Source organism: Carassius auratus, chromosome 46 (genome assembly GCF_003368295.1).
Source record: "Carassius auratus strain Wakin chromosome 46, ASM336829v1, whole genome shotgun sequence".
Taxonomy (NCBI): Eukaryota; Metazoa; Chordata; class Actinopteri; order Cypriniformes; family Cyprinidae; genus Carassius; species Carassius auratus.
This window is the reverse complement of record NC_039288.1, coordinates 12,749,781-12,775,199: the sequence shown is the minus strand read 5'-3', so window position 1 is coordinate 12,775,199 and position 25,419 is coordinate 12,749,781. Positions and strand designations below refer to the sequence as shown.

At 38.5% G+C, this 25,419-nt stretch overlaps 1 protein-coding gene and 1 long non-coding RNA gene across 5 annotated transcripts; one reads left to right on the top strand and one right to left on the bottom strand.

The window, feature by feature from the left end:
• Positions 1 to 30: 30 nt before the first annotated feature.
• On the top strand, positions 31 to 13,206 carry LOC113064238 (uncharacterized). Its single transcript, XR_003278793.1, has 3 exons — positions 31 to 161; positions 12,378 to 12,486; positions 13,070 to 13,206. It is a non-coding gene; the product is annotated as an uncharacterized LOC113064238 (long non-coding RNA).
• LOC113064234 (rapamycin-insensitive companion of mTOR-like) lies at positions 2,706 to 25,409 on the bottom strand. 4 transcript variants are annotated; one of them, XM_026234893.1, is made up of 39 exons: positions 25,320 to 25,409; positions 25,150 to 25,197; positions 21,692 to 21,789; positions 20,041 to 20,105; positions 19,747 to 19,878; positions 18,921 to 18,984; positions 18,142 to 18,268; positions 17,882 to 18,051; positions 17,540 to 17,607; positions 17,367 to 17,434; positions 16,932 to 17,014; positions 16,395 to 16,482; positions 16,192 to 16,282; positions 16,019 to 16,085; positions 15,656 to 15,736; positions 15,465 to 15,565; positions 15,198 to 15,363; positions 15,016 to 15,117; positions 14,559 to 14,605; positions 13,958 to 14,093; positions 13,583 to 13,782; positions 13,370 to 13,496; positions 13,057 to 13,221; positions 12,686 to 12,762; positions 12,330 to 12,408; positions 12,103 to 12,212; positions 11,930 to 12,017; positions 11,754 to 11,846; positions 11,436 to 11,542; positions 10,292 to 10,554; positions 7,311 to 8,346; positions 6,778 to 6,849; positions 5,316 to 5,493; positions 4,925 to 5,009; positions 4,623 to 4,826; positions 4,093 to 4,245; positions 3,851 to 3,974; positions 3,497 to 3,635; positions 2,706 to 3,239 (listed from the first exon to the last, which is right to left on the bottom strand). In XM_026234893.1, the coding sequence occupies exons 1-39, from the start codon at positions 25,366 to 25,368 to the stop codon at positions 3,165 to 3,167; spliced, it is 5,226 nt and encodes a 1,741-aa protein (XP_026090678.1). In that variant the 5' UTR covers positions 25,369 to 25,409; the 3' UTR covers positions 2,706 to 3,164. The 4 variants fall into 4 exon arrangements, with proteins under 4 accessions (XP_026090678.1, XP_026090676.1, XP_026090679.1 ...); XM_026234891.1 differs by having other exon boundaries at positions 15,465 to 15,736; XM_026234894.1 differs by lacking the exon at positions 6,778 to 6,849.
• Positions 25,410 to 25,419: the final 10 nt, after the last annotated feature.

Sequence of the window (25,419 nt, the reverse complement as noted above, 5' to 3'; positions counted from 1 at the left end):
TCATCTCGAAGAGGTTAGGTTGATATCGATATTTTCTTGCGTACAACGGCCTACTCAGTACAAGATGAGAACTCAGTACGTCAAATAGGAAGGAATGTGGATCACAGGTCCATTTCACACGGTCACCGCTGACTGGAGAAATCACTCTGGACCTTCATAAGGTAAACTGTTATTAGAGATGAGAATACTAGTCATATTAGTAGATAAACGCATTATTGTATCGGACAAAATATGAAAAAAAAGAAAAGAAAAACACGCAAGGGAGGGGTTTAGCCTGTACAATGACTGTCTGTTCTGTTGAAAGCCACGGAAGGCTTTCTCTGGAATTCTTCTTAATAAAATTAATTTCCGAGAAACACCAAACAACAATGAAACACTTGAAATTAGTCAAGGAAATTGAGGTTTAACCACGTACGTATTTTTTATTAGATTTTCAAGGCCCATATATCATAACCCTCCGCTCAAAACACATTAGTCTAATACAATAAATCTCATAATTAGAGAAACATTACATGTACAACAGTTTTAGATGTTTTTCCCTTCAGGCAAATATAAATAACACTTAAATGGTGCTTAAATTTCAGTGCTCTGCAAAATCATGGGTGCACTTAAAAGAGGAGGAAAGACACTTAAAGCCAAGGTGCAGTTAGTTTTAGTAGTACAATTAACAAATAGACTATACATTTAAAATATATGCATTTCCTTTGCACTCTTAGTATTATTGGTGATGGAAAAACTATTTTAAAATGCTTGAAACTTGTTCCACAAATAGAGTTAACTGTTATAATTGCCGCTTGTTATTATTTCAAAGGTTTTAAAAACACCAACAAATTCATTATTTAAAAAACAATAGGACAATGGCTTCTGGTCATGGGCTGCACATAACCCCTATTGAAAATGGGAGGCAACACCGTGGAAAGATCAAAGAATAATTATCTGGCATTCTGGGATATTTTCAACACGCACGCTGATACTAATGACTTTAATAACAAAATTATTTATCTATGAACACTTGAGAAAATATTAGGGGCAGATTCCAGATTTATTTAGTTCAAAAAGAATATTTCACACGCACATACATATCCATATATATATATATATATATATATATATATATATATATATATATATATATATCCTGCATCAAATGCATGTACCACTTCATACTATTTTCTTTTCTTTTGTTTTTCTCTATCCATTATACTGCAGATAGTGGTTAGAATGCATATGCACTTAAAATATTTCTCAAGAAGCCTAAAAGGAAATACTGTAACAACTATTAGTATTATTGCTGGCCATATTAGACTCAGTTTTTACAATAGACAAAATAATGGAAGTTAAAACCTGATACTTAATTCAAAAGCCAAGGCAGGCAAAGGTAGATTTATTAGTTTCTATAATAAATAACACAAGAAAAAAAGGCAAATTCATTAATTCTAATAGGTTAAAGCTAATACAAATAAGGCAAAATAATTCAAGCTGCCTAAGAAGAAAATGAAATGATCATCTTATCTTCAATAACAAGTCATTTGTACATACAGGATTAACAGGCACATTGCATAGAAATAATTCACATATGAACCTCAATTTTATACTTACAAAGTGGGATCTAACCATTTTTGGTAATATATATATATATATATATATATATATATATATATATATATATATATATATATATATATATAGTATGCAATGTGAAACTAGATTCATTCTAACCCTGAAGATATTTTGATATCTTATTAAATCAATGGAATTGCTGTTATAAGTATTGAAAATGATAAAATATAGTAGTTTATAAATGACAGGCAGTTGAATTTGAGCAGAACATGTCATATATTAATGATCAGTCTTAATCATGTTTTGTCAGGTTAACCTTAATATTTGACCCAATATGTCTTTGCCCGTTCAAAATCTCCTGACCATATTCAGGTTAAAAAGCATTATTAGCAATCAGAAAGCGAGAATAAAGTACAAAGGTATTTCCCATATACAAATATTGTGAAATATGTTTGGAGAGTCTTGGTTTTATTAATGCTTCAATAATTAATTATTTTCTCCACAGATAGAGAAAACTTTCTGGGTGCAATATTTCTATTATTAATTCAAGAATCACTAAAATTACTTAAAACAGAGAAGAGTAAAACTGCAAAACAGCAGTAGCGAAATGCACTTTAACTTATTGTTTTTAAAGCCTGACTTTCAGATATAAATAACACACAGACAGTTTTATCTTGGCTAATGGGCTAAAATAAGGTCAAAGAGACAAGAGAGGAGCTGCTTGGACCAATAAATAAGTGAATAAATAAATAAATATCTTACTGTTATTTTTGGATGATGTTTCACAGGTCAGTTAACAAAGTTACACAATAATACAATACAGTCGCTATTGCATGATTGCGCAACACCACCATCAAACACATGTGCATACATTTACTCAGGGATTGCTATGTGCTATGTCAAGATATAAATCAGTTAGAATGAGAAGAAAAAATCCTTTTATGAGTCAAAAGGGAAATAAAAACTGGCAGTTGCTGTTATTACTCTTACTTAATGATGATTGTCTTACAAGTGTCTTATGAGTGCTGCTCAGCCTGGTTGCGAAAGCCATTTCATACTTAAACAACCAGGATTAGTAAATAGAGAAATCCAAAGAAAAGCTGGAATGTTGTAGTGTTGAGGGATCCAGTCAGGGGGAAAAAATGTTTTGTTTTTTTTTACATGCAATCATATGCCCAGGCCCTTAAAAAATGTCAATATTGATTGAACGGAAATGTCAGAAGTTAATAAACTCCCTAATTGAGTCTTAAATGATTTTGCTCGCTTGCATTTAAAACACAGTTTGCATTGACTCACAGATGTTTCACATTCTGTTCAATGCGTTACAGTTCATAACTGTCATTTACAATGTTTATTTGGTTACTTCACTGTAGATGTCTACAGAGCATCTGTGTGAAGTATATTTGTTCAGAGTTTGTTCTCTTAGCGTACCACTTTGTCCATCTCTGTGGACACGTTCCCGGTGACCCTCTTTATCCACTTATGTCTGTTCAATAGCCCTAGTCTCTTATTGCGTATTCATTTTAGTTGCATGGTCAGGCCTAGAAAAAGATTGACAACTTGCTGCATAGGGGAAGAGAATAGTCTGAAAAACGCCTAGAGGATCACTGCTCTGATGGACGATCTACTGTGGTAGACTTCTTGGGCACTGTCAGAATGCTCTCAGCCTCCTCGTACATCTACAAATAAAAAGATTACGACATGAATGCTTAGTAATGTAAAAGTGTTAAAAACAATCATTATTTTGCAATTGTGTTAATTTAAAATAGTTTAATTCCAGGGCTGAAAAAAAATCATGAGGGACATCATCAATATCACCAATAAAATATTATTTTTACACAAAGAAAATCTGGGCTTACTTGTGCAATCTAGATTGTAAAAACCCAATTTAGCTGCAGAAACTGTTTGGGCTAATTTGAGAAAAGTTTCGTATTACCGGAATGAACTGAACATCTTGAAAGAGCTCCTGAATGAAGCGTCGTGAAGCCAGTCTGAACATGCAGTTAGCCAGCAAGTATGAAACTTCGGAATAAAGGCAGATGTCATCAAATGCAAAAGGAAACTTTTCCTTTATTCTGCAAGATTACAACGAAAGAAAATGCTTTACTCTTCCCTTCATTTTCCACAAGAAAGATTTCACTGTATACTGCCTTATTAAAATGATCAAAACAAAATAATGTTCAGCGAAATATTCTTTCCAGTTACAGCAATATTTAGTAAAACCTCTGTTAAATTTTTTTTTTAGGAAAGCATTTGTTAATTTGAAATCGTTGATGAATTGTCTAATTACGTGAGGAGTCCAGTTTCATTCCCTTTTGTCCCGACTGAGGAGCTCAGGTTGATGACCAGGCGAAGCACCTCTTTTCTCAGAAGAACACGGCAGGCTGGAGCATCCTCTGGAATATTTTTCACCCCTGGCGGAAAGACAGCATGCACAGGCGTGCAGTTAACAAAGAACCTGTTCAAAACAAAATGCTTGAGAACTGCTTTAATTTTCCAAACTGATTTTTGCCATCTTGAAGAGATCCTCACCAAGAACAAGCTCAGTGCTGCGTGTGCTGCCACCGGAGCCCTGAGAGACAGCATCGCTGCAGCCAGACACTCCTGAGAACTTGGACTGAGGCATGACTTCCAGGGTGTGTAAGGACTGATTGCACCATTCCGAAAACGGAGCATCGGGATAGTCTAAAACAGGGTTGATGGTGTATAAGAACATGAGAACACACAAATTAACTCATGGCTGCGTTTACACTTCACATCACCGTGATCTGCTCAAGCAGACTGTATCATCAGTCAATCAGAACATGGCGTGTTTACACTTGGCTATGTCAAGTGGCTTCTCTATCCGATAATTGATCGGATCTCTTTTTCTGCACAATATTCAAATAAGTCTTACACCATGTCTACACCAGACGCGAGCAGCAGTAAATATGCGACAGTAAATCGTGGCCTAATTGCCATGACTGAAGTAAAATAATACATGCGTCCTCACATTTAAGGGACATCTGGTCAAAGTGATGTCACCTTTTACCAATATCAATTTGGATAAACGTGCAGCTTACCTGTGCGGCTTTGTGTGGGAGTGCTTAAATTGCAGCCAAGCACGTAGAGCCCTGAACAGTAAAGGCAGTTCTCCTCGTTGTGCTCCTGCAGGCCAGTCTCCTCCACACCCAGCAGCTGGTGCTGGTCTGAACGGCTCACCGCAATCAGCTCCGTGATACTAAGCTGAGATCGCAGAACAGAATGCCTGGATCCTTCACTGGAACCTGAGAAAAGAGCAGCATTCAGTTCCTGAAGCAGTAGCGAGGCACTTATGCTAAGGGAATAGTAACTGATTAAACAATGTAACCATTTCTGTCTTTACCATCTGCATCTCCTGAGAAGAACTTTGCTGATCGGTCTTCTGACGGTGGACTTGTCCTCTTCTGGAAGTACGGTATGTCTTTAATCTAGGTAGCAACCAAATACAAGAAAATCAAGTTCCAGATAAATTTAGAAAGTATTTTTGTAATGCTTGTTTACACTTGGTATTGACATCCTTTTTTGATAATCCTACCCCAAGTGGACAGCTTTCGGAAGTGGTGAACACACTTTGATTGTGCAGACCACTCCTTGAGACAGTTTGATCAAGATGTATTTAATTGCATGGTAACACCATGTATAAAGGGCAATCTGCCCTGATAGACAAACTGGGAACAGATCACCAGAGATGGATGTTAGTACCAGGTATAAACAGGATCAGAGTAGTTAGTAACCTGGAACATGCTGTTGATGTTCATTGGCAGTGCCAGGCCAATGTAGTCATCAGAGTTGCCATATGTGGCACTGGAAACCATGGAACGCACTGAGGAGGAGCGCTGCAGGGAGGTCTGACTGATAGGGCTCAGAAGATCCTCCTTGTCCAGAGATGCAAAACTCAAAGCCTTAAGAAACCTGTACTCATACAGAAGGGAAGAGATCAGAGCGAAGCGTTTGGAACGAGGACAACATTGGGAGAGAGAAAACGGTAAGAAAGGAAGTTTGGACATTTTGGAAACTACTTGTGATGATACTTCATTACTGTAGTCTTGCTAGCAAATGATTGGTAGGTTTGTCAATAGGGCCTTTCGCACCGCAGGAACATTTTCATAGTACCAGAACTAGTTGTGGAACTACCCATTTTTCAGCATTTTCGCACCGCCGAAACTGGTTGCAATTTTAGTACCGGACTGCCTTTTTCGAGAACCAAAATAGGTCTGTGACGAGTGAGGCAGGGCCAAGAGATGTGGGAACGAGGAGTGAGGCCAGGTGTAGCGATTGGAGATGAGCTACACCTGCGACCCACCACCGGTCTCGAGTCCCACGTAGGAGATGGAAGGATATAAAACTGGAGCGACGACCGTGGTGGGTCGCAGGTGTAGCTCATCTCCAATCACTACACCTGGCCTCAATCCTCGTTCCCACGTCTCTCGGCCCCGCCCCACTCGTCACAAGGTCCTACTCCAGAGCAGGCTCTAACCAGCACAACTGGTACTACTGGTGATGTAAGTATACGTTGATTGGCCAGCCACGTTTGAAAATGCCCTCACCCACTATGATTTAAAACGCTGTGTAAACATACTTCAAACATTGTGAATGCAACCATTTAAATGGTACTGGGAAATAGTTCACGAAAAATCATCCCAGTACTTTAGTACTGTACATTTAGTTCTGGAACTAAAGTGGTGTGAAAGGCCCTAATGTGGAAACAGGCTGGTAAAGCGTATTTACACTTCAGAAAGAGCAGCTCTTAGAGAGCTTGCCATTAGCTGCATCATGCAAGTGTTGAAGATCAAAAACTGCTACATGCTTCTTGGATCAAATGCGGGAATGCGGCTATTGTGGGAATTGGTTTCAGAACAGTCACATCAGAAAACTACTTGAGGGAATTCTGTGACAATGGAAACAGGGTGTAGGTTAGAAATTCTTTTTAGATCTACATACAATCAATGAGAAATGAGGAGAGTTTACGTTGTCCTACGGTGGGGAGGTAATTTCAAGGGCTGAAGAGTCATGGTTGAAGAGAATCAGGTTAAGATATGGGCTATGGAAGCACTCATGAGAAAAAAAAAAGGAAACGGGGCAAAGTACGACGAAATAGAAGCTGAGGATGTCAGGGTTTTTGAATTTTAAAAATGGACTGAAGTGGACACTCAAACTAAAAGAGGGGAACGTCAGCCCTAGGGATGGTCCACGCACCGTGGCAGCAGAGATCTGCGATGGGGCTTGCTTGAACCTTGGCCCAGACATCTGAAGCGCTTTTTAGTATACCTGAGAGGGACCATCAGAAACAGACCACATTATTTCCAGAGGGAGCAGTGCTTCGTAAGGGGCTTTTAGGAGTGTCATTTTGTATTATATGGATGGTAACATTAACAGGGAAATCTAATGCTCATTTCTTGACTGATTAACATTGAGATTTATAGAATTTACTATATTATGGTTTCATTAAGCTGATACCTTTCACAGCCGCATCCCAAAAAGGAACAATATTAAAGGAAGTCTAAAGAAGAATGACTTCTTCTGTAATGTCTTAACTCCTAATGACTCTTCTGAGAAATGTTCATTGCGTCAAGACATCTTGAAACCTTTGGAACAGGATGAAAACTGCATGCATTCTGTGAAAGTTGTGTAAGTGTAAAATTTGATGCGAAAGAAGCGGTAAACGAAGGGTGACGTAAAGACTGCAAAAGGAAAGAGTTTCGCACCATCTGCTGGTCCATCTGCTTTACCTGCGTGGTGTGAGTCTGGAGTCCAGGCTGCCAGTTTTCATAGTGATGGCATCGGCGAAGAGCACATCTTTGGCAGGCGAGGCGAGTGCTTCGCTATGGGAAAGGGAAGGATGAATGCGCTGCTGCTGTAGTCGTCTGAGGGTAGCATAGCCCAATGCGTCCCGAGGGCTGGTGTACATGAAGCTACAGTCAGTCAGGCTTGAAATGGTCGTGACAGAGGGCGATTTAAGGGACTGGGCCCTGCGTGGCAAAGTATGAGAGGAACCTGGTGGCATCAGCAGTACGGAATTAGATTTGGACAGAGTCAGGTGGTTGGAATGGGGCGTGAGAGAGTTAAGTGTTTTGACAGTTTGAGTGCTAATGACCGTATTGAGGCTAACACAGTCCGTGTCGATGGTAGTAGAGTCCATGCCACCCACCGTCTCTCGGGATGGACTGGAGCTCATGGAGCTGATGCCGCTGGTGGTCGTGTCTGTGTTGAAACTCTGACTGCGACTCTTAAATTGAGCCCCGCCCCCAGAGGTTGAGCCATCGCCGGCCAGCCTTTCCCGACTAGTCTGCTCTCGGGGGGCGTCTCCAACCCCTGAGCTCCGTTCTCCAGCTTTGTTAAGACAGACCTCCAGCTCCCCAATGCTAGATGTGCTGCCCTGAGTTTCGGAAGTCTTGCTGCCCACAAAAGAGGTATCCAGATTAACACTTGGGCTTTTCGGCAGATGCCCATCAGTAAATACAGGACTGAAGACATCTCCCTGAACTGGAGAGAATATAGAGGGATCTGTAACTGTGCGTATCCTCCTTAGGCCTCCTAACGTGGGCTCACCCTGGAGTTTACTGCTGCTACCAGTGCCTTTGGGGTCACTGGTACTACGGAGTTTCTTTCCGGAGAGGGAGCTGAGGAAGCGGTTACGGACAAGTCGACTGGAGGCTAATATGGTGAAGGGGCTGCGGTCCTTTAGGAGTTTGGGCCTGAAGTACAGTGGCTGATCCTCTGAAAGCTCAGAGCTTTCTAACTTATCATCATCCATGATGTACATGCCTGAAAAGGAAGGCATTTTGGCAGTGTTACTTTTAGATGTTTTTCAAAAGGTACCACTAGATGTAATTTACAGTAAACAGTAAAAATTACAGGACAGTAAAAATACACCTCCTATAAATAAATATAAAAGAGGTATTTTCTTAATGATCACTAATATAATTCATGGAAAGATGGCAAAACTGAAAGGTATTAAACATATACTTAAAAAAAATAAATGCCAATATTTTCTGTTAGTTAAGTAAATTAGCCAATTTTGTTTAAATGAAGGATTGCAGAAATGAGTACACCCTAGACTGAATTCAGAAAATGTATAATATTCTAGCACTTAGTATGTGTTCCAGAACTTAAAGTATACTGCTCTGACCCTTCTTGGCATTGAGTGTACACATTTTATTTTTCATATTTGTCCTGTTTATTACTACTACTACTAATATTAGTAAATGAGTTTATTTTGCTTTGGCTACAGTAATTCTAGTTGTGACAACAACCATGCATGTCACTTCTTGCAGGCTGCGTCATACCCTGTGAGATAAAGTGTCACTCTTTTCATAGCTTTTGCCGGCTCCGAGACACTTTCATGTCCTACTCTTTTTCTAGCAAAATTCACTCATCACTAAAAATGAAAACCTGTATTTCTGGAGCCTTATCACAAGTACATTGTTTTTGAATGTTTTTGAATGTCGGTTCTACTGCTGCTATATTTTCACACTTTAAAAAATAATTTGGTATTCGTCTTGTATCATTGTCCTTTTTTATGCTAAGAAATAAGTCTCCTGGCAGTTCTCTCCCAAGTGGTTCCTCTTCTTACAGCATTAAGTCTGAGCATGATTCAGTCAGCTATATAACATTTCTAATTGCCAGGAAATTTTGGTTTGGGTTTAATATACTTAACTGTTGAACAAAAATAGCCTTAAACCTATACACTTTTTTTTGTAACTTTCAGAAGGTGTACTCATTTTTGCAATACCAAATTGTATCACTCTGACAAGGAAATTTTATTTCGCTGAATCATTGGCATTTTTTGGTAACTGATCAAGCAGGCTTGTTGGAACATTATATCTCCAAATAACCCTAACCTGTCATCTAAGTAAAGAGTAATTGCTGAATTTGTTAAGTTTTAGAGGGGGCGTACTCATTTACTGTATGCTGTGCACAGTCGACTTTTTTCGACTTTCCCAGTTTCTATATGAGTCAGGATTACGGACTTTGCTTTAGTCATATGAAACCAGTCTGTGGGTAGATAATAATTCATGACTCTTTCAAAGCCTTACTAAGACAAAGCCTTACTAAGCCCAACCATTCCATTAAGAAGATACACTTTTATAGTCAAATCTGGCACATCAAGAGGTGCAATTAAAAACACATGCTAATCTGATGATGCTTACAAGTCTGGGAATGGCTTTAAAGATATTTCGAACTATGTGAAGGGAATCACTCTTAAATTCAAAAGATCATTTATAAATAGATAACATTTCGCATCACTTGCAGCCAGTCTAGGCCAGGTTGTCAGATAAATTCAGCCAAGAGCTGACTTTAAAAGTCCATGAGTCTCATCTTATAAAAATCAAATGCATGAAAGAGAAATTACAAAACACAATTTCACAACCAGGCAGGACAATAACGGGAAGGAAAAAGCATCTCTAAATTTTCTAGACCAAGAGACCGCAAAGATTTTGTGGTTCTAGATAAGCACCATTTTGCAATACGCTGTTTTGTTTTGCTACATCAATTCATCTTGATATATTAATATACAATACTTGAAATAAAGCACTTTCACAGCAATAAAATGAAGTCAGATTCTAAGCTCTAATAATGATAAATAAGAGAGAACTATGCTTCAGATAAGTAGATATGGGGCCCATCTGAAAGGTGGTAAGAAGCATTAAACCACAGTGTTGCACTGTGGGCCATTAGTCTTCAATGAGTGGATGGGAGAGGCACTCACTAGGCTGAGTGGAGTCACACTCGCTGTTATGTCTAGAGCTGGACTCAGAGTTCAGGCTGAGGGTGCTGGGCGCTGAGGACAGGTGGATGAGGGGTTGCTGTTGTTGTTTCTGCTGCTGTAGGTTCTGGTTCTGCTCCACCTCATCCGGCACCACAGGCCAAAGCTCTCTGCGATTGTGCCTAACTGCATCCCAACCATGCAGTTTGAGCAGCTCACATCCCTGCTTAGTTTTAGAAATGATTCCCAGAACATAAAGACATGTCCTAAGAGAGAGGGAAATTAAGAACGAAATTATGGGCAAGGCAAAAAGAAAAATGAAACAGAAAGAAAGCAAAGATCAGTGTATAAAAACAAAAGAATGCAAATTGCCAAATAGTTTGAGAGGAGGTATGACTCAACCTTAGTCATTCAAAACCAGAAAAAAAAATGGTTTCTGAGAAATTTTTGAAACTACAGAAGTATTTCTTGAGGAATTTACTGTTAACTTCCGGTCACCCTATCACCGTGTATACACTGGATGCGACAGTTATCACTTAGCACAGCGCACCTGTCTATACTGGACGCGACAAAGTGACCTTTGAAAATCATTTGAATTTGTGTCAATACTCATAAATAAATTGCAGCAGCAGTTTTCTGTCGGGAATTTGTCGTGTCGCACAACATTCACTGTAGACAGCATCACTGATTATAATGAGTTCTATAGTATTTTGCCGCACCACTCGCATACGGTGTAGAAAAGATGTATGTCTTGTCACCCAGTTGGTTAAGCTGTGCAACACCTCTGTGCAATAGCAACCAGTAAATGTTGCAACGCAAGTGTCACATTTTTGTCATTTTAAATGTGGAACCACACATTTTCTAAAAAATAAAAAAAGAAGCACTGGCTATTTTATATGTTAGTGACTTCAGATATCTTTACTTTTCCAAGCAATTAGTTACAGTCACAAAATGAAAGTTTCAAACATTTGTAAACATGGAGATGAAATGAGCACCATTTCTTTTGAGTTTTTTTGAGCCACTATGTCAGAACATGTGGACCTACAGTACCCACCTGAAGCTGAATCTGTGCATTTAATGCCATATCTAAATTTGACCATTATTGGACATATGCAGCCAGGTTGATCCTGTAATCAAGAACACATACCCCCTGATAGACAGAACCTCACAGTCATGGGCAAGAGCGACAATATCTGGAATTATATTCTCTTCCTGCAGCAGGTTCAGTCCCCAGTTAGATGTGCCAATGTTTCCCTTGAAGCAAGCAGAGTAAAGATTTTATACTTTAATATTACTAATGCTACTGATAATTATTAACACAAAGACAATAGTGGAAAAAAAAGCTAATTCTAAAATCAGGAACTGGAGGACAAATAAAGCGTCCTCAGAAACCATGTTCAAATTGTAACACCTATGCTATTATACACATTTGTGTCTTTATAAACCTACACACAAAGCAGCTCACCAGGGCCCAAAGAGCAGCTTTGAGCTGTTTGATGCCATCCCATTTGTCCAGCACTGGGCAGCGCACCGTGTAGCTCAGGTCTGAAACTACATTCTGTTAGAGACAGAATAGAGGCATTATATGAATATATGAATGCAACACCATCAGGGTCTGCCAATTGATTTTAAAACACAAACCTGAGCTTCCAGCAAATGACAGCCTGTCTTATCATGTACAAGTTGCCCATACAAATGCACAGGAAGAAAAACATTTGGTCTTTGTAACCTGTAAGAAAAAAGGTTCTGGATGACTTCCTTTCAAAACACAATATAAGCTACTGACGAGTACAGGATAAAGTTCCAAGGAAGACCTTTGGTTGCTCCGTCGTACGTAGTTATCCCCATCCACTGGTTTTCGGTAAGTAGTGAGTGCTTCATTTAGCTGTTCCTCTATTAGGTCCACATACTTGAGGTTATATTCCTACAGGGGAATGGGTACAGTAAGTTGAGTTTGCATACTTTATTCTAATTTAAGAACAACAATAAAACAATCTAATACATTTTTAACAGTAAAAAAATAATGGAAAAGACACATTACCTTCTGCCACTTTTCCAGTTGTTTACTGACATATCCCCTTTCATTTAGATAGGAGAACCCCTTTGGAATGGACAAAAACCTGGAAATGGATGCCACATGATAGATGAAAAGGAGCAGTTTCTTATGCAAAACAGACCCTTTTCAACTTTACTACTAAGTGAGTTGCACAAAATGCATATAAAATACACAAAAATGTGCTTTCGAAGATAAGAGTGGGACAATACAATGGAAAATGCATTGACCAGTGCTCAGATAGTAAACATACTATTCAGGGAATACTTTCAAATCTCTTGCGTGTTTTTTCAAAGGGGCTTTGTCAGAGATAACAGACACATTGATAACAGACTGAGATTTACCGTAGCAGCAATAGTACACCCTTGTCTCCCAAGTGAGTTAGTGCTGGCTTCATCTGAATCAGCGCATGTAGGTTTGCCTAAGAACGCATGAAACAGCGGTCATGTTATTAGAGATGTATTCAAAGCCACAATATAACGGTCAATCATTAGATCTCTGACAGGGATTTTGACCTAGATGCTGGCTGTTTACAGATTTCTGGAACAAAGCTACACTGGAACAGCATAGTCAATTCACAAGTGCCTCCAACACCAACATGTTTTATTATTTTACCAAGGCCAAACTCAGTTAAATAACACGACTTTCTGCCAAGTTAAATAGCTCAATGTTAATAACATCCTCCCTTTTGCCCTTATGTGTTAAGTGACTTCACCTTGTCTTCACAGGCCTCATCCAGTATGTCCAAAGCCTCCACCGAGACGGCCTTGTTGCGGTCGTGTAACTGAGTCACCAGCAGTTCAATACCCCAGTTGCTGAAGAACTCCACGTTAGCTCGAAGTAGCACCCGCAGATGCTTGGTGGCGTACAGCCTGGAATTCTGTGCCAGAATAACATTCAAGAATTGTATTAGAGATCTGTTTGCATAGGGGAATGCTTTTACTAGCATGCTTTGCTAAGCACGGTAAGGTCCAAGTGTATGGCACTAAGGTAAACACACTCAAAGGGGGTTAGGTCTGTTTTTTTACATCAGTGGCAGCAGTGAGGATCTTTGAGAGGATGACTCGTGCTAAGCCATCTCGACTGTAGTCCAGTGTGGAAACGGTCAGCTTCAGAAGATGGTCCTGGTTCTTCAGGGTGCACAGGTTCAGCAGGCTGTCAAAACAATTAGAAAAAGGGCTATTGGAAGATCCCAGTGTATTGTGTATCTCTATATCATTTCTGCAAAGTCCTAATCAAACCATTGGAAGACGCTGCACTTCTCAAGCATCTTAACACCCTGGGGGTGGGCAGAGAGCGTGCCGAGGAACAGGAAGTAGTGCTGGCTGAGAGTAGTGAGGAGGCCATTGCTCTGCAGACTTCGGTCTGGTTTAAGCCCAGAGGACGAGGTCAGCCACTGCACAATGTCCTTCACCAGGTCCTCAAGATACACCTGTCCATCCTGAGAAGAAAGGAACATAGCTCAAAATTAATACATTCTGTCATCTATCATGCCATTCGTTCTTCTGTGAAACACAAATGGGGAAGTTGGAAGAAAGAAAGTTCTATACTGTAGGTTCGGAGCAACATGACAGTGAGTAAATAATAAGCTCAGTTCTGATATCTCTTCTTCTCACCTCATCTGACTCCAGCAGGAACTCAATGAACTGACAGCCCACCACCGTTAATTGCCTGCCCTTGCTGTGGTCCAGCTCCAGGCTAGCATACAGTTTGCTGCTGGGCTTGTAGAAGAACAGCAGCCTTCGCACAAGCCTGAGAAAGAAAGTGTAGGATTTACAACAATGAATGGACGACAAAAAATTTGAATATGGACCACAAAACCAGTCTCAAAATTGAGCTTTACATTGATGTATAGTTTGTTAGGATTGGACAATATTTGTCCGAGATACAACTATTTGTAAAAAAAAAATATTGAGAAAAATCGCCTTAAAGTCATCTAAAGTCATCTAAATGAAGTTCTTAGCAATGCATATTACTAATCAAAAATTAAGTTTTCATATATTTATAGTAATTTACTAAATATCTTAATGGAACATGATCTTTACTTAATAATATCCTAATGTTTTTGACATAAAAGAAAAATCTATAATTTTGACCTATACAATGTATTTTTGGCTATTGCTACAAAAACTTACCCCAGCGACTTAAGACTGGTTTTGTGGTCAAGGGTCACATAATAGGAAGATTCCGAAGAATAGGAAACCAAACTCCACTTACTTGTGCATCTGTTCCTCTTTGTTGTTTCGAAGGTTGGCATTTGGCCACTGAAACACAATTTAAAAAAATCATACACCAAGACGTACACTAGGGTTCAAAAGTTTGGAGTCTGTAAGTTTTTCTCTGTGAAAGAAATTAATACTTTCATTCAGTAAGCATGCAGTAATTGATGGTAAGGACTTTTACATTGTACAAAATTCTATTTCAGACTAAATGTTTCCATTTCAAATAATGGTTTCCAAACCAACAGTAAGCCATTTAATTCAGCTTTTTCAACACTGATTGAACACTGGCTGCTGAAAATTCAGTTTTGCCATCACAGGAAATAAATTATATTAATTAATTAGTATAGAATTTCTTTTTTAATTGCATTCCATTGACACTACTTCCTAGTAAAGCAGCGCTCAAGCCATCTGTCTTTAAAAAAAACACAACAATTTAATGCAAAATCTCTTACCTTAAGTATGGTACTTATCAGGACCCAGTTCCACTCCAAATTCTGCTTATGGTTTAAAATCTGACTGTCTCTGAGGCACATCATCAGGACCTCCTCAGTGTCCTAAAGAACACAACAGAAATGTAGATCACATCCACGCTCAAACATCCAATAAATGCTTTCCTCCATTCACCAGCATATACCTTAATGACAAAAATGTCCCTCTGGGGCCTTTGCTGCTGGTCCCGACAGTAGTTAGCAGCCAGTGATTTGCGAATAATGTGGTCCAAGTAAAGGCTATTGGCTTTGGGGCCTCGTTTCTTCTTTTCATGAAATCGCTTTAAGTAGTTGACCGCAGCACTTGCCCGTCTGCAAAACACAACAGCTCCATCAAATCACCGAAATAATCACATAGGTTTGACCCTATGCTCTTTGTGTTGCTAACTGCATAGGACAAGACAGCAACTCACAGTCTTTTCTCCTGAGGGATGTCAAAAGAAGCAGCCATGATCATAAGAGTGGGCAGGCAGTGCAGGTGGTGACTATGGGAGTAGGGGAGAATGGTGTTGGCCTGAAAATAAAACGAAGTCCATTTTAGGTCATATGAGATATAGTACAAGATTAAGCTGTATTCACTGTTGCATTGATTTGAGTATAATACCATATGCAGGAGTTCTCCTATAAGGATGGTTGCACACACTGAAACACCATCATCACTGCTAGTGATCACTTCAACCAGGCTCTGAAAATGAACAACATCACGGCTTCTGAAGTCTTGCAATATATATTGATATATTTCTTTTTGGAAAGCTTTGATATGCTTCACTGCATGGAAAAGAGCAGCATGAACATTCATACATATCTCCTATTGTGGGCCATGTAAGAAATTAAGTCATAAAAGTTTGAAACAACACAAGGACGAATAAAAAAACGACTGCTTGAATGAACCATGGCTTCTTTTCTTCAACAATTGTTCATGTTCAAAAAGATGATGGTGAATCACAGTTTTAAAAGAGTATATTACCTCTAAAAGTCCACTGTGGATGAAAGCACAAAGTAGTAAGGCGAGATAGTTATCCATTAAATCTGGTCTGGGGGGAGACATAGAACACAGAGACATGTCAAGACATTGAAGCTGAATGCATACAAGGCCGATCTGCTTGTTAAGAGTTCATTAAGCCCAGCAAATGCGCTTACCTGGACCGTGCCCTATGCGGAAGAATTACTTTTGCTTCTGAGGCTACAAAGCCATCTGACAGTCTCCAACTGTCCTGAAACCTACTGGGGTCTAGAAAGGGGACAGAAAACATTATTCTTGTCAATGTGAGTTGACTTCGGATGTGGTAGATGTCTGGAAATGAATATGTTAATCAGCGCGAGCAGACAGCGGTAGCACTCACCCACACTGAGAAGTGCTTCTATAAAATCTTGTGTCGCCACGGGAACAGGGAATCTGAATATATCATACATAACCTCCAGCAGACCTCGCTGAGAAGAGAGTGAGAGAGTGTGATGAAGTACCTCATAATGAGTCTCGAGCACTGACTCTGTGATCACTATGGTTGATATGTACATCTCATTATATAATATTGTATTATTATTATGACACAAACAGATAATAATAGAATATTTAAAAAAATATAATTCATTATTATTCATACAATTATGTTTAATATAAAATACAGGCCATTAAAATATTTGTGAAAAATCTCATTAATTAATCTCAATATTTTGCATGCATTCAATTTCGCCCCACTTAATGGAAATTATCGTACATGTATAAATTTAATTTGGCTATTATTACATTTATAAACTGTAAACATTAATTAATTACATATAATTTATGTTTTTTTTTTTTACGGAAAATACGATGTTTGTTTGATTTGCATGCTGTGTGTATTTTTTTAGACGATTTTTTATTTTATCCTATGTCATACCCTCACTTCCATATTTGGTATACACAGCAGACCAATGAGAGACTGGATTCCAGAGTTGCCAGATTTGCAGAGATTGATGATGCCTGGAGGTACAGTGGCACAGAATGATAAGTTTGGTCTGAGCAGCAATAAACATCTGCAGCAATGAAGTGCACTCATGAGGAAATTCCATTTAGAAGATGCATGATGCCTTATAATATTCATGTGCACATATGCCAACTTCTCTGTAGATGTATCATCTTAAGATATGACTGTTACACAATTATCCTTCAATAAGTATTATCTGAAATGTGGCCCTACAAGGATTCCAGAGAAAGCCTTGCAGTTTTCCACAGAATTTAAGCATTGAATGCTAGTTCATTTTCAATAGACAATGTGAAATATGCGGCCCTGTATGCTTGACATATTCATTGAAAGATACTGAGATATGCTTACCTGACCAAGAGCGAAGGGAAGCAACAATTGACATCCTACTGGCCAGAAATCGAGCCTCCCTGTCTTCTCTGCCGAGAGAAATACCACACATCCATAACATGCAGCCAACAGAAAGATGCATGCTTGCATCACCAATGACAAATTCTACTTTGAAAGACCTTAAAGCAACTCACTTGAGTTGACCTTCTGATGTGTCTGGATTGTGTATGTAGTGAAAGTCTGTGTAAGGTGCCAGGATTTGCTGAAAAAAAAAAAGTAACAAAACACCTTGTAAAACAGCTTTTACCAAATTTACAAGAAACATTTAAATGTCATATAGTAATATAAAATGTAAGGTTGAATTAAAGACAAACTAACAGGACTAAAGGAATAATAAAATTAAATGGTTGCAATATTATTTAATTATTTATAACATTATTTAATTGATAATAATAAAAGAAATAGTAATTAAAACAATCATGGAAAATGAAGTAATACAATTTCTGATAAGCTCGTTGTTGAAGACAGATCCATACCTCGAGCTCCACGTCAGAGCGAACGTATTGCCGTGTGTGTGGGTGATTGAGCAGGTGCAGGATGGTGGTCATCAGAGCCTCATTGATGCGACTGAGCTGGCAGTCGATTACATTCTTCAGGATGGTGCTGAGACCACCCCTCTTTGCTACAATCTCAGGGTTCTCCAGTGCTGCACGCATAAACATAGACATTCAATTGGGTCAACATACACATTCATGGTGTGATACGTAATAGTTCTCTGATCAGTGTGCAAACCTACCAAGTTCACAGATAATGGCGATGCAGGCACGAACCATACGGTCCCGCTCCTGCGGTCCATCGTGACCCACAGCAATGAGCGAGTTTGTGATTGAGCTCGGGAAGAGCAGGGCGTTCACAGTGATCATCTGGAAAATCATTGTAAAAAATACTGACACTTCTGTCCATGACAAAAAAGAACACTGAACACTGTTAAAGGAATGGCCCAGTGTATAATGTTAGAACCTTATGTATAGTTTATTTTGTTTGAGTGCAACATGTTTTCATAAAACTCAATTAAATCTTGAGGTACAAAGAATTAATTAAGGTGAAAATGAAAAAGAATCCTTGTTCATTTACTTCTTAAAAAAATGCAGTTTGGTCAATTCAATTTTAGCAGCAAGCTAGTTCATTAAAAATTGAGTGCTAGATGACATCTGCAGGGCAGAAGCATGTCAAATAAAATGTCAAATTAAATTCAATGAAATCTAAAAGTATAAAGATTAAATGAAATAAAACAATTAATAAAAAGATTTTTACTAGGGTAAACTTTTATTGTCGTTTCATTCATCATTTATTTGTTCACAATGCATAGGTTGGTAAATTGGTTTTTTGTTAATTCATCCGATATGTCATCAGATAATGCATGCAAGACAACATCTGCATGACAAAATCATGCAAAATAAAATAAAAATCTGAAAATGTAAAGATGTACTTTTTTTTATTTTTTAACAGGATTCCTGTGATATTTTTCAGTATTGAATGAACACAATAAAACAGCAGGCGGTGTCCATATCTCACCTTTCTCACCAGCCTGAGTGCTTGCGTGCGTTCCACTTCATTACTCTGCTGGATGTCAATACACCTAAAGGTCAAAAGTTCACACTAGTCAGCATTATGTGAATCAGTCAACATTAGTAGTCATTGCAGTGAAATGCTTCTCAAACCGTGATAACATCCACACTGGGGAGGATGAGTATTACCTCTAAATGCATTCTAATTTCTTAATTTTCCTATCCAAGATATGACTTGCTGGGTGTTCAGACAGGAAAGAGGAAGTAGCACATCCTTACAGTCCCACCACTTTTAAAATGACCTTAACCGGTCTTGACAAGCTCTTCACATGAACGCTCTTCCTCTCTCACTGGCTGATAGTAACAAGAGATAAAAGTAAAAATGACATGATGTGTAGCCAAGTATGGTGTCCCATACTCAGAATTTGTGCTCTGTGTTTAACCAATCTGAGTGCCCACACACACACATCAGTGAGCAGTGAACACACACCCGCAGTTTTGCTGCGCTCAGGGAGCAGTTGGGGGTTCGGTGCCTTTCTCAAGGGCATCTCAGTCATAGTATTGAGTGTGGAAGAGAGTGCTGTCATTCTCACCCCCCACCTACGTACAATCCCTGCCTCTACAAAGACTCGAACCCATGACCTTTGGATTACCAGTCCAACTCTCTAACTATTAGGCCCGACTGATGATCTACCACTCCCCAAGAATTAACATCAAGCCTTGTTTCTGATGGAAACAATTAGTCCTTATCTCTCAAGCACTTGCTCAGACTTGTACTAAACTGCTGAAATGACTGGCCTGAATACAGTGCTATGAAAACGTGTCATACAGACCTGGCAATCAAGTAATCCACCTGGAGCCGCAGCACTTTCTGAAGAATATTACTGTCTCTGATGAGGTAGCGGAGAGCACGCAAACCAGCCGCACGCACCTCCTTAGCCTCATTGAGCAGCGCCAACCTGAGGCTGTGAAAGAAGCCGAAAAAACAACATGAGACTGCGTTTCAATATCATTTAACTAATGTCACAGATTAAAACAGGATATTCACTGAGAAATGATGTTTTATATCATTTTTTCCACTCAGGCAGAAGACAAGATAAGTTTTTCTTTTTTTATCTATGACTCACCATAGGATAATTTCTTCATAGTTAAAGCCAAACTTTTCCTCAGAATTCCCAACACTGATGAGCAGCTGTTTTGGAGAGATAAGCAATTATTTATTTTACTTGGCAACGAGTAGAGACGTTGATGACACTACCTGTATTCAAATACTCAAACTATTTCTGGAACACTGCAGGGTATTTCACACAAAGCGAAAACATGTCCATGTTCAAAAAGCAAGAGGGTATGTTTTCTTCATCCTCAGGTGATTTAAGCAACTCACAGCATGGTTGACTTGGCAAAACCTGTTAGACTAAAGGGCTCATGATTCAGAATGTCTGCTGAAACATGACAATGCTGTCAGTGAACTGATAAATCATCAAATACATACCGAATTTTTCGGACTATAAGTCCCACCCGAGTATAAGTCGCATCAGTCCAAAAATACGTCATGACGAGGAAAAAAAACATATATAAGTCGCACCGGACTATAAGTCGCATTTATTTAGACTCAAGAACCAATAGAAAACATTACCGTCTACAGCCGAGAGAGGGCGCTCTACAGCGCCTCTCGTGGCTGTAGACGGTAATGTTTTCTCTTGGTTCATGTCAAATTAATTTTGATAAATAAGTCGCACCTGACTATAAGTCGCAGGACCAGACAAACTATGAAAAAAAGTGCGACTTGTAGTCCGGAAAATTCTATTTTTTTTTCTACGGTCAGCTCCACCTGTGACAGGTCAGCAAGAAACAAAATAATATTTCTATAAAATAAAATAACTTAAAGTGAGCTACATTTTTGACATTTTCTGTACTGGTTAAAGTAATAGTAACGCCACAGAGCCGTCTGAAGTTTCCATCTCTTTTTAAGCTCATTAAACTAGCAAACACGTTTGCAACACACTTTGGCTGCGAACCAATAAATATTCACTCATGCTCACACCTTCGGTCTTGTATTGATTCTGTGGCAGCTGGCAGGCGTCAGAAGACTGAACATGCACGATCAGGAGATTACAGTTTGTGTTAAAATGCAAAACTGATCCAGATACAGCACGTCAGTAATTAGAGAGCCTGGAGTTATTTCTTATGTGTGCTCAGATGCTTTTATTTTAGGCCAGATCCTGTAAGTGCGGGGCAGGAAAAACCTTCAGGCCTCGACAGACAGAAACCACTAAAAAGTACTGTTTACCTCATTTTACCAAACAGCGGTAAGTATTCACATGCAGGACTCCTGTGTTGTAATGCCAAACAGATGTACCAGATTGAGCAGGCTGCTATGCATTACGGATAGGATTTTCAACTAGTTTTTTCAACAACCGACAAGTTAATTACAAGTTAATTACATTATCTAAATTTTTATATATAACAGCTTTAATATTTTCAGCTTTTTCTGTAAATACAAATGTTGTGTGCCTGATTCTTATTATTCAGGGGATTCGACTTTTGTTTTCATTTACTAATCCCCATGCCGTTCCAAACATTTATGAGTTTCTTTTTCTGTGGAATATAAAAGAAGAGATTCTAAAGAATGTTGGTAACTAAACCGTTTCAGTCTCAATTGACTTCCAGTGTATTCTTTTGTCCAAGTCAATGGGAAGCAAAACTGTTTAGTTGTGGACTTTCATTCTTCACAATTTCTTCTTTGGTATTCCCTGCTCCACTCTTAAGATGACAAACCTTGATGAAGTTGTTCAGGTGGCCGAGTTTGCGCATATTTGAGACTCCTTGCTGTTTGGCCACATTCTGGAGAATCTCTCGCATGTTCTCGGCAGGGTCTGGAAGAAAAGATGATGGAAGAGAAAGATATAATGTTCTGCCTGTAAAAGTGTGACATAAGTAACCGCACCATTTTCACTATTGCTGTGCTACAACCGCAAGAAGCAGAGAAGTGCTTTATGGGAAGGGATCAAACATAGATCAATAATATTAGTAAGCATAAAAAAGCTGATTGTTTTTGCTAGACACATTGGGACTTCCTGACATCATCTCACTTAACAAATTCCCTGTGCTCAGTTTTGTAAGGAAGTCTTACCATGCATTAAGAACCAGTGATAAATGTCCAACAGTGAGTCATCAAAATAAGAAAGCTGACATCTCAACATAACCACGTACAATCTATAAAAGTTAAAGAAAATCAGTTTCACTGAAGGCATAACTTACAGACAAACTCGGCTTATCTATGTAACAATTCGGATATATATCATATACCAGTAATCTAATATAAACATTTTTGTTAAATTGTCACATTAATATCTAACAAGATCTGGCAACCACTCTGCTAGAAATATCCCACAGACTCTGACCCGGCTGCTTTTCATACTGGAACCAAAAACAGTGAAGCTCAGGTCTCATCTAAATACAGGTAGTCTGTCATTCAAAAGTTTGGGGTCAATTATTATTATTATTATTTTTAACTGTGACAATGAAGACTGGAAAAATGACTAATGAAAACCCTAAATTCAGCTTTGCCATTTTAAGAATAAAGTACTTTTAAAAGTATATCAAAATAGCTTTTAAATTGTTATAGTATTTCACAATATTACTGTTTTGCTGCATTTGGTCATCACATATGCAGTGTTAATGATCATGAGATAAGAGACTAAGATAATAAGAGACTTCTTTAAAAAACATAAAAAATATCGAGACCAAACCTTGAAACATCGGAATGGTGTATGTCTACAGGAATTCATGTCTGAAATACAAGTACAGGATTGATACTATCCCAGCTCAGGAAACCAAGGCAACCTTTTCTGACACAAGTTATAAAATCCATCCGGTTTAGCACTAATGACATAGCCTCTGGAAGCATTCAGAAAAGGCCATCCACACAGAGGTCATATGGGAAAAACAGCCTCAAGGTTAACCTATCAGCAAAGACAGTACACAACCATGACCCTGCAACAGCTAATGAGCTATTTTCCCCCAACAAAGACAATGAATGACAAACAATACCAATGCTATATTAAGTACTCTATATTTTGGTATATTTAGTATTACTCTTAAAGCAATAAAGCATACATAAATAAATCCATTACTAATGAAAACAAAAATCAGCAAAGAATATGCAAGTAAAAACCTTAACCATGTTTGTTATGAACCATGTTTGTTATAATCACAAGAGTGGAGATTCCCATTTAACAGCAGTCTTATTTCTACAAATAAAGTTAGAATAAATACATTTCTAGATAACAAACTAAAATAAATCAATCATTATATGTTCACAGTGAACTGGGAAATTTTCAGATTATGAAGGAAGATTATGAATTGCTTGTTGAGCTGTATGGTAAGCATGATACAGTATATCAATCACAGGGACGTATGACGTCTGATTTGACAGACCAACAACAGGATGATAAACGTCATTGCTGAATGAAAAGCAAAGAGTCTTATTTCTACAATAGTAGATACACTGACAAAAACATACATTTAAAAAAAAATCATCAACATTACTACAATCAAAGGTCAAACTTGACAATGAAGTATCTTTAGTTAAACAAGTTAATGCATTAAATATACATTTAGCAATACCTTTGTTATAAGCAATGCATTTGTTAGTTTTTATTAATTTGTTTGTTATTTTATTAAAATATTTATTTAAAAAAATCGCAACAATATTAATCTATACCTTTTTTTAAATTTAAGAATAATAAATGCTTCAGTTTTTCTCATTGGTAGTTATGTCTTATCCAATAATAAAAAAAGACATTATTTATGCTATTTAAGAAGAAAAAACAAGTAATTTTTGCATGCTTTTTTGCTGCAGCAGACTGTTGTTTTGGTCCCTACAACCTTTGGACCCTCCTGCAATGCTGGACTGAAGGGATACAGGTGCATCTGCAATATTGCAATATTAGCATATCCTGGAAAAAGTCTTTATTTTTGTAATTTAATTTTAAAAAGCAAGCTTTTTATATTCCAGATTCATTGCACACATAGCAAAATATTTGGCCTAGTGGTTAGAGAGTTTGACTTCTAACCCTAGGGTTGTGGGTTTAAGTCTCGGGCCAGCAATACCATAACTTAGGTGCCCTTGAGCAAGGCACTGAACTTGGGAGAGCTTCACAAAGAGTGGACTGAAGCTGGAGTCACCACATCAAGAGTCACCACACACAAATGTCTTCAGGAAATGGGTGCCGTGACGTCTGCTGGTGTTGGTCCATTGTGTTTTATCAAGTCCAAAGTCAAAGCAGCCATCTACCAGGAGATTTTGGAACACTTTATGCTTCCATCTGCTGACAAGCTTTATGGAGATACCGATTTCCTTATTTCAGCAGGACTTTAGCACCTGCCCACAGAGCCAAAACCACTTCCAAGTGGTTTGCTGACCATAATTTTACAGTGCTTGATTGGCCAGCCAACTCACCTGACCTGAACCTCACAGAGAATCTATGGGGTATTGTGAAGAGGAAGATAAGTAACATCTGACAAACAATACAGAGGAGCTAAAGGCTGCTATCAAAGCAACCTGTGTTTCTATAACGCCTCTGCAGTGACACGGGCTGATCAACTCCATGCTACACCGCATTGAAGCAGTAATTCGTGCAAAAGGAGCCCCAAGTTCCAAGTATTGAGTGCATAATTAAACCTGCTTTGGAGATCTTGAACGTTCCTGTTTGTTAATTTTTTTTCATTGATCTCTGATAACATATTCCAATTTTCTGAGATACTGCATTTTTCATTTTCCTAAGTTGTAAGTCATAACCATCAGAATGAAAACAAAAACAAAAAACTCTTGGAATATTTCAGTTTGTGAGCAATGAATCTAGAATATAAGAAAGTTTGCCTTTTTAATTAAATTGCAAAAAATAAAGAACTTTTCCATGATATTCTTTTTTTTTTTTTTTAGATGGACCTGTACATATATCATGCAACCATTATATAATGATAAAAAGCATTCGACACCTCTAAGACCATATGGTTTTCTCTGTGTTTTATTATTGCATACTTATATACAAGAGTATATACAGCATGATGCATGTAGCCTTAGTTCAAGGCTGTGTCTCAAAACCTAGTGCAGCAAGCATTTTGGGGCATCATAGGTGGGTCTGGTAGCCGCGAGCCTGACATTCCAAACAAGCCTACGATTCCCAGAAATGCTGTCTAGGTAGGGAGTTCACTAGTTTCATCTGACTTACCTCTCGTGAGATCGAGCGGTACATTTTCCTCCCCACTGTCATTACGACCTGCATATGTAAGAAAAAATAAGACAATGAAGGACGCTTTAGACAGGTATAGCTGATGAAGACTGCATCATATTATTCTGATGGATCTGTCAGTCGGCCGAGCAGAATAAGTTAAATCTCACCTCGCATCCGTATACTTCGGATAGGACGGCCTCGGATGCTCATCGCCATCTTTACCAGAGACGTTCGCAACACCGGAAACCTCGGGGAATATCGCGAGAA

Coding starts and splice junctions, on each gene's coding strand:
- LOC113064234 (XM_026234891.1), bottom strand. CDS start 25,368: ATGGCGATGAGCATCCGAGGCCGTCCTATCCGAAGTATACGGATGCGA. Junction 15,364..15,464: donor ATCCCTCAGGAGAAAAGACT/GTGAGTTGCTGT, acceptor TGTGTTTTGCAG/ACGGGCAAGTGCTGCGGTCA. Junction 14,606..15,015: donor TGATAAGTACCATACTTAAG/GTAAGAGATTTT, acceptor ATTGTGTTTCAG/TGGCCAAATGCCAACCTTCG.